This window comes from Panthera pardus, unplaced genomic scaffold (genome assembly GCF_024362965.1).
Source record: "Panthera pardus isolate Hobbes unplaced genomic scaffold, ASM2436296v1 HiC_scaffold_10, whole genome shotgun sequence".
Taxonomy (NCBI): Eukaryota; Metazoa; Chordata; class Mammalia; order Carnivora; family Felidae; genus Panthera; species Panthera pardus.
In genome coordinates, this window is record NW_026526655.1 from 72009407 (window position 1) to 72022042 (window position 12636).

The window sequence follows — 12636 nt, forward strand, 5'->3', positions numbered from 1 at the left end:
CCAAAATGACTACGGAGGAAAATAGACAATTCCGTTGAATATGTGGGGTGTTTGTTTGTTTACAAGCTTTTAGTTTACAAGTTTTTTATACAAGCATGTCAAAAAAATTGAATGGGGGGGGGGGAAGACTTCCATCCAGAAACACTATTGATTAAACAGTTCCAGGAATTAAAGAGCAAAATAAACAAGAACCAAGGGAATACTTGTGTGGGTTTAAATAAAATGCTTATGCAGGTGGGTTTTCTTTTTTTGGTTTTGTGTTTTGTTTTTTGTTTTTGTTTTTGGGGTTTTTCCCCCTGAATTTCTCTCCCATTTTGTAAGTTCTTCCTGGAAGCCTGCTGACAGGCAGAAATAGTTGAACGGATCTCAGTGTTGGAGGCAGCTAGAGTAAGCAGCTCAGAATCAAAGCTCCTTTCCTGAGAGCCCTTGTAGATCAGCATTTAGGACTAGTTATGCCATCTGCTGCCTTTGGAGGGGCAGAAACAAGATGTGCCGATTTTCATACTTCACACTGAGCCTATTTTTTGAGTAAGACAAGGCTGGACTGTTTCGTGACCCCGCCCTCCCCTACACACCCTCATTATGTTTGCCAGTAACATCTAAACGCCTGTGTAACCCACCCTCCGGGCTGCCATGCCCTCACACTTCATGTTAGTCAAAACATACTTTTCCTGTCAGATTTTTAAAACAATCTATTTCTAGATTTTGATATCTGTCTTTTCAGAGAAGTTGTTTTTGATCAGTAATAGAGGACAAGCTATCTTTGGAAAATTTTGTTCTTTTTTCCTTGTTAACTAGGCTTTTCCAAAGCTTAAGAAGGGGGCATGTTGAATAAATTAATGCTAGTAATTAGCCAGCCTCTATCAGTCAGGAGGCTGTAAGGATTAACTTAGAAAGAGCATAAACTTTGGAGTTAGGTACAGATTGTATGGCCTTGATCAAGTTATCCAACTCATTGCACTTGGAGATAATACCCCGAATGACCATCATGAGCATTAAGTGAGAACTCGATGGCTTGTACCTATTGCAGGCATGGCAAATCTTGATTTCCTTCCTTCTGTTCTCTTCATACAAAATGAAGGGTAATTATTGCAATTAGAAAACATCATGAGTGCCACATTATGTGGGTTTGGATAGTTGTGGTTACTGATTACATTCACATACATGTTGATGATACAGGGCTGAAAAAAACATGTTTTTCATCATACTTCACAATCTTCTATCCAAACACCATCAGAAAATTACATTAGACTTAGAACTAAGTCAAGAAAGAGCTTTTCAAGATTATCACAGAATTAGCTGAATGGCAAGATCTTAACAGAAAAGCACCTTTCATATTGTATGCAGTATAAATTTAACGTTGAAGTGGAAATCATTGTTATTCTCTGTTATTTTGGAATTTATTAGTATAAGTGATCTTATGTTCTTAGTTATTATCTTGAAAATCAAAATAAATAACACATTGTGTAAATTCCTGAGTAAGGTCCCATGGCATCCCTTTTAGAAAGTTCTTCTATAATGGTGCTTTTTGCACACAGTATGTGATCAGTATATGTTTATTGGGTCAATGATTTCCCATCGGCGGTATGAGGTGAGTGAATAAGCATATTCAGAGTAAGTCCTCATTCTCTGGATCAGTCTACATTACTAATTTTGAATTTCCATGGGCTACAAGCCCTAGATGAGGTGCCCGTGCCCCTGCCTTTCTTTTTGACGTTATCTTTTACCGTTCTTGCTGTTCACTCTGTTTATCCATACTGAGCCCCTGGGGACTCAACCACCTGCTGGCTCTTCTGCCAGACTGCCCTCCCCTTCCCCTATCCTTGGCATGGCTGCCCCCGCCCACGTCATTCAAATCTCTGTATGATCATATGTCACCTCCTCAGGCCTTCCCTGAACGCCCCACATTCTCAATATCACAACCCCATATTTTATCTTCTTCAAAGCACTTAATACTATCCAAATGCATCTTGTTTACTCATCATCTTCTTGCTTGTTGTCCCCTTACTGAAGAAAGATACATAATAACAGAGACTTTACTGTCTTGTGAATTTTTGTTTTGAGTTGTGTCTCTGTACTTTTGTCTAGTTTATAATAAAAGGACCAAAAGTTTTAAATGAATGCTTTTTAAAAAGTAAGGGTGATAATGGGATTTCAGTTTCTTTCAAATTACTTTACCTCTTTCCTGAACTGATCTCATAATTGAATTCAAAGCATGAAATCATCTTCATGTATTGATGTGACTTTTTGTAATCCTTGTAGATGGCACAGCGATGTTTCAGGGGAAATTATCTCAGGTATATTTTTGCAAATTTTGAAACATTAATGTTTCTTTTTCTTCTAAAAAGAAGAAAGTGAAATTACAGTTAGGTATTATTTTAAGACTTTTATCATTGTTGAGAAGCATTTAAAAATGTGCTTGTGTGTTGAAAACCAGTTTTGCAACAGGGTCATTGTCCACTTTTTTTTTTTTTTTTTGAGAGAGAGAGCGCAAGCAGGGGAGGAGCAGGAAGAGAGGGACAGAGGATCTGAAGTGGGCCCTGCGCTGACAACAGTGAGCCCAGTGTGGGGCTTGAACTCACAAACTTGTGAGATCATAACCTGAGATGAAGTCTGATGCTCAACTGACTAAGCCACCCACGTGCCCCGTCTACAGTTTTTTATGATACGTATCAAGTATTTTATTTTTGTGTGTGTGGGTTATTTCAGATTTTGAGAGCAAATCTTGAAACTGAATCTATAAGAAAATGGACCAGTGATGCCCACCGAGAAAGGTGCACAGTAACACTGGCACCCCCATTCTATAAATAAATCTCATGACAGCTCTTCTGCGATGGGACTGGAGGGTGGATGATGGAGGTGGACATCTTGGAAGCTGGGTTAAGGGTGATATGGAGGCGGAGTCAGAGAAGCTGAATTTCCTTGTGATTCAGGGAGATCTTGCAGCCCAGAGTACAGCCACAGGCCCTCTGGGTTAGTCAGGGACTTGGAACCCCACTCCTGCCTTCATACATAATAAACAAACAGCTCCTCTTCTTTCTTTGACTCTACCACAGTTGCTCTTATGGAAGGTACGGAAGCACAACTCATATCCTAATGGAGAGGAGCAAAGGTCTTCTTATTGACCAGGGGGAAAAGTGCAGTTCTTGCCTTCACTTTGTTAATATTCAGAACAAGTATTTCCCAAGGATCACTTCCTCTTATGCTGTGCCTGGTTGCTTAAGAAGAGAAATTATAAGGGAACAGAGAGTTCTACTAGAACTGACTGATAATGCCAAATATTCCTGTAGATGTGCCGTTTTATTGTCTTAGCACATGGTAATTTTAGGTAGAGGATCTATGTAGAAACTTTTGGAATCATAAGTACAAGCTGCTCAAGTTTTCATCAGGCTCCTAAATTTCTGTATATATTGAGTCAATAGAATTATAAAGTTATAAAATCCATAAAGAGTCACATAATATAAAGTTATTAATAACCTATCTTTCAAGGCTGCTGTGAAGAAGTAAGAGTAACAGAAAAGTACTTTGCAAAGAGCATTGTGGGCAGGCTGTGTGTGTGTGTGTGTGTGTGTGTGTGTGTGTGCATTGTTGAAATATATTTGTATAGAAAATATTACAGCATCTGTAATTGAAAACTTCTGGCAGTATTTTGGGGAGTCAGGTTTTTAATGATAACAGGGTTACTGCAAAGATAAACAGCATGGAAGAAGGCTTAGCTTAGCTTTCTGCTCATGAAGTGCTTAAACCTCAACAGCTTTCTGCATAAGAGCTATCCAGCCTCTGCTCGAACACCTTTCTTCTCAAAGTAAAAACATATCTCTTGGCGCTTAAAACGTGTTTCTGGGGCACACACTGACTTGTAGCACGAGAGGAAGGGTTCAGTGCTGAATTAACTGGGGTTACTGCTAATGCTGAAATGAGCCTGAGTAGGAGGCAGTTGAAAATTTTGAGGAAGTGAACAGTTTGTTTTCTATTTTTCTGTCTATAGCTTTCTAAATTTTTTGTTTTGCCATGTATTGCTTATGTAATTATTCAGCAGTGGTTTTTGAGTTGCTCCAGTTATCGTTATCATTACTATACTCATTCCCATCTCAGGGGCCCATGTTTGCTATTCCCTATCTGACCTAGATTTCCACATGGCTTTTTTTCCTTCAGCTCATGCAGACTTTTCATATGTCACCTTTATAATGAGATCTTTCTTAGACTCCTTTCTAAAATTTCTAACCCCTGACCTACATTCAGGATCTTACTTCTCTGGTTTAGCTTTGCTCCTCCGTGCTTATCACTATCTAGCTTCCAAGATGGCCCCAATGATTCTTTCCTCCTGGTATTCATAGTTTTGTGTAGCTCACCCCAGCACCGAATAGGGCTGACCTGTGTAACCAATAGGACATTGCAGAAGTAAGAGTGTGACTCCCAAGGCTGAATTATAAAAGTTATTGTACTTCTCCCTTGTTCTCATTTGAATCATTTGCTTTGAGAGAAACTATCTGCCATGTCATAAGGAGCCTCAAGCCACCCTGAGGCCTCTTCCCCACAATGAGCATCAACCCACCATTCATATAAAGGAGGCTTCTTGGAGGCGTATCCTCTAGCCTCAGTTCAGTTTTCAGATCAATGCAGCCCTGGCCAATAGCTTGACCGCATCTTCATGGCAAACACCAAGCCAGAATCACCCAGCTAGGTAGCTGCTTCCAAATTCCTGACCCAGAGAAACTGTGTGAGATAATAAAGGTGTTTTGTGTTTTCTTTGCCATTTTAAGCTATTGATTTATTACATAAAAATAGATTACTAATGTATCCTCTAAGTATAAAACATCATCTAACATATCTTGCCTTTGTGTATCTGCCTCAACTACCAGGATGGAAGGATTTTTTCTCCTTTTTGTTCACTGTGGAATCCCTAGCACCTAGAACAACTTTCCCACAATAACCTCCTGAGAGTAGGTACTGTTATCATCCCCGTTTTTACAAAAAAGGAAACTGGGGCACGGTAAGGTTAAGTAACATATCCAAGGTCATGCAGTCAGAACCAGACTTCTCCACAGCTTAATGTGCTTAATCAGAACCCTGCACCGTCCTAGTTCCTTGCATGCTATCTTGTGTTACGTACAAGACACTATGATAGTTATTATTAAGGGTACAGTTAGATTTAAGAAGTGATCTCTGTTGGGCCCCCTGGGTGGTTCAGTCAATTAAGTGACTTCGGCTCAGGTCATGATCTGGAGGTTTGTGATTTCGAGCCCCACGTCAGACTGTGCTGACAGCTCAGCACTTGGTGGTGTGGAGCCTGCTTGAAATTCTCTCTCTCTGCCCCTTCCCCACTTATACTCTCTCTCTAAAGAAATAAACTTTGGGAAAAAATAAAGAAATGGTCTCTGTTGTCATGCAGTTAACAGTCCAATTGGGAAAACAGGGTAAATATCAGATAACTATCATACAAAGTAGGATTTGATCAGTGCTATATGAATGAGTGTCGGTCATCAAAGGGTAACAGCCCCTTTTCCAAGAAGAATGGCTGTCTGTGGTTCTTATGCATAGGTCCCCATGTTTGGTGCCATTTTATCCTTACTGCCCTAACCTCAACTAATCAAAAGAGGGATGAAGGATGACTATTCTAGGCTGGGTAGCAGCTCAAGGGAGTTCCTGGTATAAGAACCCTATGAAGCCTATTTGCTGAGATAGAATCTTCAGATTTCTTATTATCCCGTGTATCCTTATCATGTCTATCATTTGGGGTAACCTGAACAAGTCTTTCGTTCTTGAAACCAAAAAGGCCTCTCATATGTAGTGTAGTGCAAAGTCCTGTAGAAGTTCAGAGGAGAAAGAGGCTACATACAGGAAGATGAGGGTTGGACACTTCACAGAGAATTCACACATGAGCTGCCTCTGAAATGAGAGTATACTTTAATCAATAGATGATGTGGAGAGCAGAATTAGCATTTATAAAGCATAAGAACTACAAGTGTACAAAGAAGTAATTTGTAAACTTACATTACTGGGTGTTGATTATATTTTTGTGTACTTAATAGAGTTCCTTTATTCCATATAAACAGTATTGCAAAAACTATTTTTATATTCTTGAGTTACTTATTATCAGTAGAAAATACTATGTGTAGCTTTGACTAGAAATAATACAACAGCATTTCTCAACCTGTGATCCAAGAACTTCCAGTGATAGGTAAAGATCTCTCAGGTGTCATCAAATAGGGTAATGGAGTCTGTTTCCATTTAAGGTTGTTTTTTTTTTTGTTTTTTTTGTTTTTTTTAATTTCATAAGGAGAAAGAAAGGGCAGCAAAAGGAATCAGAAGAAAGTAGGAGAAGAAAAAAAAAGGGAAAAGAAAGTTAAAATTTGCATTTGATAGTACCTGCCCTTGTGACTTTCTATTTGAGTTTCATTCTGGAAATGACTGTTTTGTCTCTCATGTCTTAATACATGAAATATTATCTGGTAGGAGGGAGAGACCTGCCTACTTCACTAATACAACAAATATTTCACTCCTTTACTGGGTGCTTTTTATGATATTCCCTTTATTTTCGAATTTCTTTCTCTTTTTATTTTTGTATATGGCAAACTCCTTTATCCTGTGAGTTGTAGCTCAAGTTATTTCCTTCTTTTTAAAATGTCAATACCCAAGCTTCCCACTAGAGTCCTTTCTAGAGGAGAATAACATCATCTAGAGCCTCTACTTTTTTTCCTACACAGTGTCTGGTAATTGATTTAAAAAATAAAAAACAACAACAGCAACAACAACAAAACACATCCAGTCATGTACCAAGGAATAAGAAACAGGCCAAAAGGGAAAAGAAACAAAAATAGACCAAGAGGCAACCCAGAGATTAGAGTAATCAGAAATGGACTTTAAAATAACTGTAATAAGTTTAAGAATATAGATCATAAAATTGAGAATTTTAACAGAGACCCAGAATCTATAAAAGTATAAACAAATTAGAATTCTATAACTGAAGAAGCATTGACATTATGAACTGAATAGATGAGTGTTAACAGCAGATGTGTTAAAACCTAAGGAGTAGATTAGTACACCAGAAAGAACAAGATTATAGTATGGAAAGCCAGAAGTATTAAAAATATAGAAAAGAGCAAAGGGAACATATGGGACATGGTGAAAAGTCTAACATAAACATAATTGTAGTCCCAGCAAGAGAGGAGAGAGAAAATGGAAGCATTATCTGAAGTGATAGTGGCCCAGAACTTTCTGAAAGAGACCATTGAAAATAAGCCATAGATTCTATAAATGCAATGAAATGTTAGCAGGATTAAAAAAAAAAAAAAAAAAAAAAAAAGGGATCCTAGGTGGCTCAGTCGGATCAGTCATGATCTCACGATTTGTGAGTTTGAACCCTGCATCTGGCTCGCTGCTGTCAGCATGGAGCCCACTTTGAATCCTGTCCCCTTCTCTCTCTGCCCTTCCCCTTCTCACACCTTCTCCCTCTCTCAAAGATGGATAAGCATTAAAAAATAAATAAAATAAAAATGAAGCATACCACTGTCAAACTGCTAAAAAACAAAGACAAGATCTTGAACGAAGCCAGGAAGAGCAACAATCAGCTGATTTCTCAATAGAAACGATGGAAGCCAAAACAACAAAATGACATCTTAAATGAAAGATAAGCTGACAATCTAGAATTCCGTATTTGCAAAAATATCCTTTAACCATGAAGGCAGTATAAAGATATTTACAGAAAACCCAAAAACTGAAGGAGTTTGTAATAGACTTGTAGTTAAATAAACACCAAAGGGATTTCTTCAAACAAATGGAAAATGATTCCAGTTAGTAACACAGAAATGCAAGGAAAAAAGAGGGAGGAGGATCAAGATGGCAGAGTGGGAGGATCCGGAGCTCAACTCCGCCCATGGACCCGCCCGGCTATAACGATCTACAGATCAACTCTCTTTGAGCACGACTAGAGTTAGCAGAGCAGCTCTTCCACAGATAAAGATGGAAAGAAAAAGCCACATTGGGAAGGGTAGGAGGGGCAAAGATGTGGTCATCACCACTCAACCGGCCTTACAAGAAACCTTAAAGGGACTCCGTTAGGCAGAAAAAAAAAAAACATAAATAGAAGAAGATTTTGAAAGAAAAAAATGCACTGGTAAAGGGAAACGTCTAGTATGGGTAGTGGATCAACCACTTATAAAGCTAGTATGAAGATTAAAAGACAGAAGTAGTAAAGTCAGTTATATCTACAATAATTAGGTAAGGGATGCACAAAATAAGTTGTAAAATATGATGTCAGATATAAAATGTGGAGAGAGCAAAATGTAGTGCTTTTAGAATGTGTTCAAACTTAAGCAACCATCAACTTAAAATAGACTGCTGTATACATAGGATGCTCTATGTATGAACCTCATGGTAACCACAAACCAAAAACCTATAACAGATACACAAAAAATAAAGAGAAAGGAATCCAAACATAACATTAAAGAAAGTCATATCACAAGGGAAGGAGCAAAAGAAGAAGGAACAGAAAGAACTACAAAAGCAACCAGAAAGCAATTAACGAAGTGGCTGTACATACATAGCTATCAATAATTACTTTAAATGTAAATGGTCTAAATGTTCCAGTCAGAAGACAAAGGGTGACTAAATAAATTAAAAAAAAAAAAAAAAAAAAAGACCCCTAGGGTACCTGGCTGACTCGGTAGAGCATACGACTCTTAATCTTGGGGTTGTGAGTTCAAGCCCGCATTGGGCATAGAGCTTCAACAAAAACAAAACAAGACTCATTTACAGTCTGCCTATAAGACTCACTTCAGACCTAAAGAAACATATAGACTGAAAGTGAAGAAATGGAAAAAGATATTACATGGAAATGGAAAGAAAGCTGGGTAGCAATACTTAGACAAAACAGACTATTTATTTACTTATTTATTTACTTAGAGCACACAAGCAGGGGAAAGGGGCAGAGTGGGGGAGAGAGAGTCACAAGCTGATCCAGAGCCTGACATGGGGCTTGATGCAGGGCACAATCCCACAACCCTGGGATAATGACCTGAGCCAAAATCAAGAGTCAGATGCTTAACCGATTGAGCCACCTAGGCACCCCTAGACAAAACTGACTTTAAAAGAAAGACTGTTAACAAGAGACAAAGAAGGGCATTACATAATCATAAAGAGATCAATCGAACAAGAGAATATAACAGTTACAAATATCTGTACACCCAACATATGAGCACCTAAATATATAAAGCAAATATTAACAGATATGAAGTTAGAAATTGACAGTAATACAATAATAGTAGGGGACTTTAACATTCCACTTATATCAGTGAATATATCATCTGGACAAAAAATCAATAAGGAAACAGCAGCCTTAAACAACGTATTAAACCACGTGGACTTAATAGATACACACAGACCCAAGGGAAGAATACACATTCTTTTCAAATGCACATGGACTATTCTCACTTTAGGTCACATGTTAGGCCACAAAACAAGTCTCAATAAATTTAAAGATTGAGATCATATCAAGCATCTTTTCTTAAATGTTTATTTATTTTGAGAGAGAGCATGTGTGTGAGCAGGGGAGGAGCAGAGAGAGGGAAGGAGAATCAATCCCAAGCAAGGTCCGTGCTGACAGTGGGGCTTGATCTCAGGAATCTTGAGATCATGATCTGAGCCAAAATCAAGAGTCAGTCGCTAAACTGACTGAGCCACTCACGCACCCCAAGTATCTTTCCTGATAACAACATAGCTAGTATGAAACTCGATATCAAATACAAGAGAGGAAAAAAAAGTAAAAAATCCCCAAACCCCACAAACATATGGAGGCTAAACAACATGGTATGAAACAATGTCAATGAAGAAATCAAAGAGGAAATTAAAAATACCTTGAGGTATTATATGATTTCACTTATATGTGAATCTAAAAAAGTTCCTCTAAGAACCCGATTTTCAAAGAGGGCAGTAAAGGTATATAATGAAAGTATGATGGTTGAGTACTGTTTCGTAGGAAGAGGATCTCAGAGCGTTGCTCCTCCACCTACAGACTTTCAACCACACATTCTGTTTTCAGGTCCTCCCTGAACGCTTCCCCTACAGATGTGTGTCTGGCCTCTCCAATTCTTAAACCTTTCTGGACTTCTTGCTTTTTAACTCCTGAGATCATACTGCACATACAGTTTTACAGCCAGATTTTTTTTTTATACTTGATGTTTCATTATGTAACTGTTGCTAAAATACCCTACCAACTACCTTTAAGCCACCACCATGAGAAAGTTCTAGATTCCTACCAGAGTTCAAGCCAAGGTAGTCACAGGTGTCATGCAAGTACTTACAGAACAGCAGGAAGGAAAAAACCTGTATATAAAATAAATTGTATCTTGAGACACCTATCCTTATGCTAGTACATCTTGAATGATTTATTTTTTATTTTTAAGTAATCTCTACACTGAACGTGGGCCTCGAACCTACAACCCCAAGATCAAGAGTCACGTGTTCTACCAACTGAGTCAGCCAGGCAGGCACCCCCATCTTGAATGAGTTAACTACTAAATATAGCAGTATGAGGCCAGGAAAAAGTCAGGTCTCACCATGGAGGCAATTTTAAGTAACCTGTGGTATTATTTAGAATATTGACCCAGATGCTGTACAGTCACCTGAATTAACAATGGCTTACCAAGATAGAAGTTTGTTTTCTGTCTCGTAACAATCCAAGTGTGATATGATGGCTCCATGTAGGATCCTTCTGTCTTGTTGCTTTCTTCTTCTTAGGCTGTTTCCATTGTTCATATGATTAAAGATGGCTGAGTACACGTTAGCCAGTGGGAAAGGGGAAGTATAATCCAGGGAACACACTTTGAAAGTACTTTTAAAGGCAATTTTGCACCTTTCACTTCAGCTCACAGCTCATTATCCAGAAGTTACTAGAAGACTGGAAAACAGGTTAGCTTGGTGGCCATGTATTTTGTGCTATATAAGAAACTGAGGGAAATGAAATGAAATGAAATAATGAAATGGAAATGAAATGAAGTGAAATGAAATGAGACAAAATAAAAATAAATATACCAGAAAAGAAACGCTGAGGTTAAGTACTGGGGACAGCTAATGGTCTTTGCTATATTCTGAGCTTAGTAAAGTCAAGTTGTTGAATTTAAATTAACATAGGTCTGAGGTTAAGTCCTGATCTTTGTAGTAAGGGATTCTTTTACTTGTGTATACCAAAATTACAAACAAAACTTAAAAATAAAACCAGGAAAAATCATAGTGATTTTCCCTATAGAGGCTTAAGGAAATAGGGAAGATTAATGCCTTATGCTTCTTTTATTCACTGGAATTCAGTAAAATCCTCCTCCGTTTTCCCCATTCTGGCCAGTGAAATCAAGCTCTTTTACTTTTGCTTCTAATACTAATGAAATTCCAGAGCCAAGGTTCACAGATGTATACATTTAAATTTTTTTTTTTTTAACGTTTATGTATTTTTGAGACAGCATGAACGGGGGAGGGGCAGAGAGAGAGGGAGACACAGAATCAGAAGTAGGCTCCAGGCTCTGAGCCATCAGCCCAGAGCCCGACGCAGGGCTTGAACTCACGGACCGCGAGATCGTGACCTGAGCTGAAGTCGGACGCTTAACCGACTGAGCCACCCAGGTGCCCCCAGATGTACACATTTATAATGAACAAGAAGAGATCAAGAGACAAAAGAGGTGCCACTCCCCTTTGCAGCAGTGGAGGAAGAGAGATGGTTCTGTTTCACAGAACTAAGTTCAACAAATCTGCTTTGATGAGGTGTTAAACTAAAAACATTCATAAGAACATCTATCTTGTTTTCCTGTGCAATATGAAAACGTGTCTGAATATTCATAATCTAGCAATTTGTTCTCTGTTCTTGGAAGTATAATTTTTAAGAAAGGTCTTATAAACTCTTGAGACTTTGAAATTGTTACTACATACTGCAAAGACAACCTTCACAAAGAGCTTGTATTTCTATTGGTTGTCTTTCTTGATAGTTCGTTGCCTTGGTAATAATGCTGTAATCTACATGTCTGAATTTCTAAACACCCTAAAGGCTTGTAACTTTGTTCTGTCAAATCAGAAGAGAATCATTGGCACATTTCTCTTCTCCCATATATAGAATGGAGACAAATAAATTCCCATCACAGTAGTTGATTTCTTTTGACAAAGACTGAGAGCTTTGTTGCTAAATTAACAAGGGGTATTGCCTTTCTTTTTCTCTTTGAAAATTTAATATCTACTATAGGAATTCATGGAATTCTTTTCAAGTTATTTAACAGGGTTTCTTTTTTCCCATATAGACTGTCCTTCATCTACCTGGGTTCAGTTCCAAGACAGTTGTTACATTTTTCTTCAAGAAGCCATCAAAGTAGAAAGCATAGAGGACGTCAGAAATCAGTGTACTGATCATGGTAAGGAGTTCATTCCTTTTTTTTTCACAGTCTTTAAATAGTGTTCACTAATTCCTTGCAAAAATAGTTTTGTCAGGGCGCCTGGGTGGCTCAGTCGGTTAAGCTTCCAACTTTGGCTCAGGTCATGATCTTGTTGTCTGTGAGTTTGAGCCCCACATCGGGCTCTGTGCTGACAGCTCAGTCTCTGGCCTGCTTCAGATTCTGTGTCTCCCTCTCTCTCTGCTCCTCCCCCGCTTGCATGCTCGCT

General features: G+C 38.4%; 1 protein-coding gene across 1 annotated transcript in view; it reads left to right on the plus strand.

Annotated features, from left to right (window-relative positions):
• LY75 (lymphocyte antigen 75) overlaps positions 1 to 12636 on the plus strand; it is a 133805-nt gene that overhangs the window by 106053 nt on the left and 15116 nt on the right. The window contains exon 35 of the mRNA XM_019457368.2: positions 12279 to 12389. Coding sequence (XP_019312913.2) covers positions 12279 to 12389 — 111 coding nt within the window. The remainder of the gene's footprint in view (positions 1 to 12278; positions 12390 to 12636) is intronic.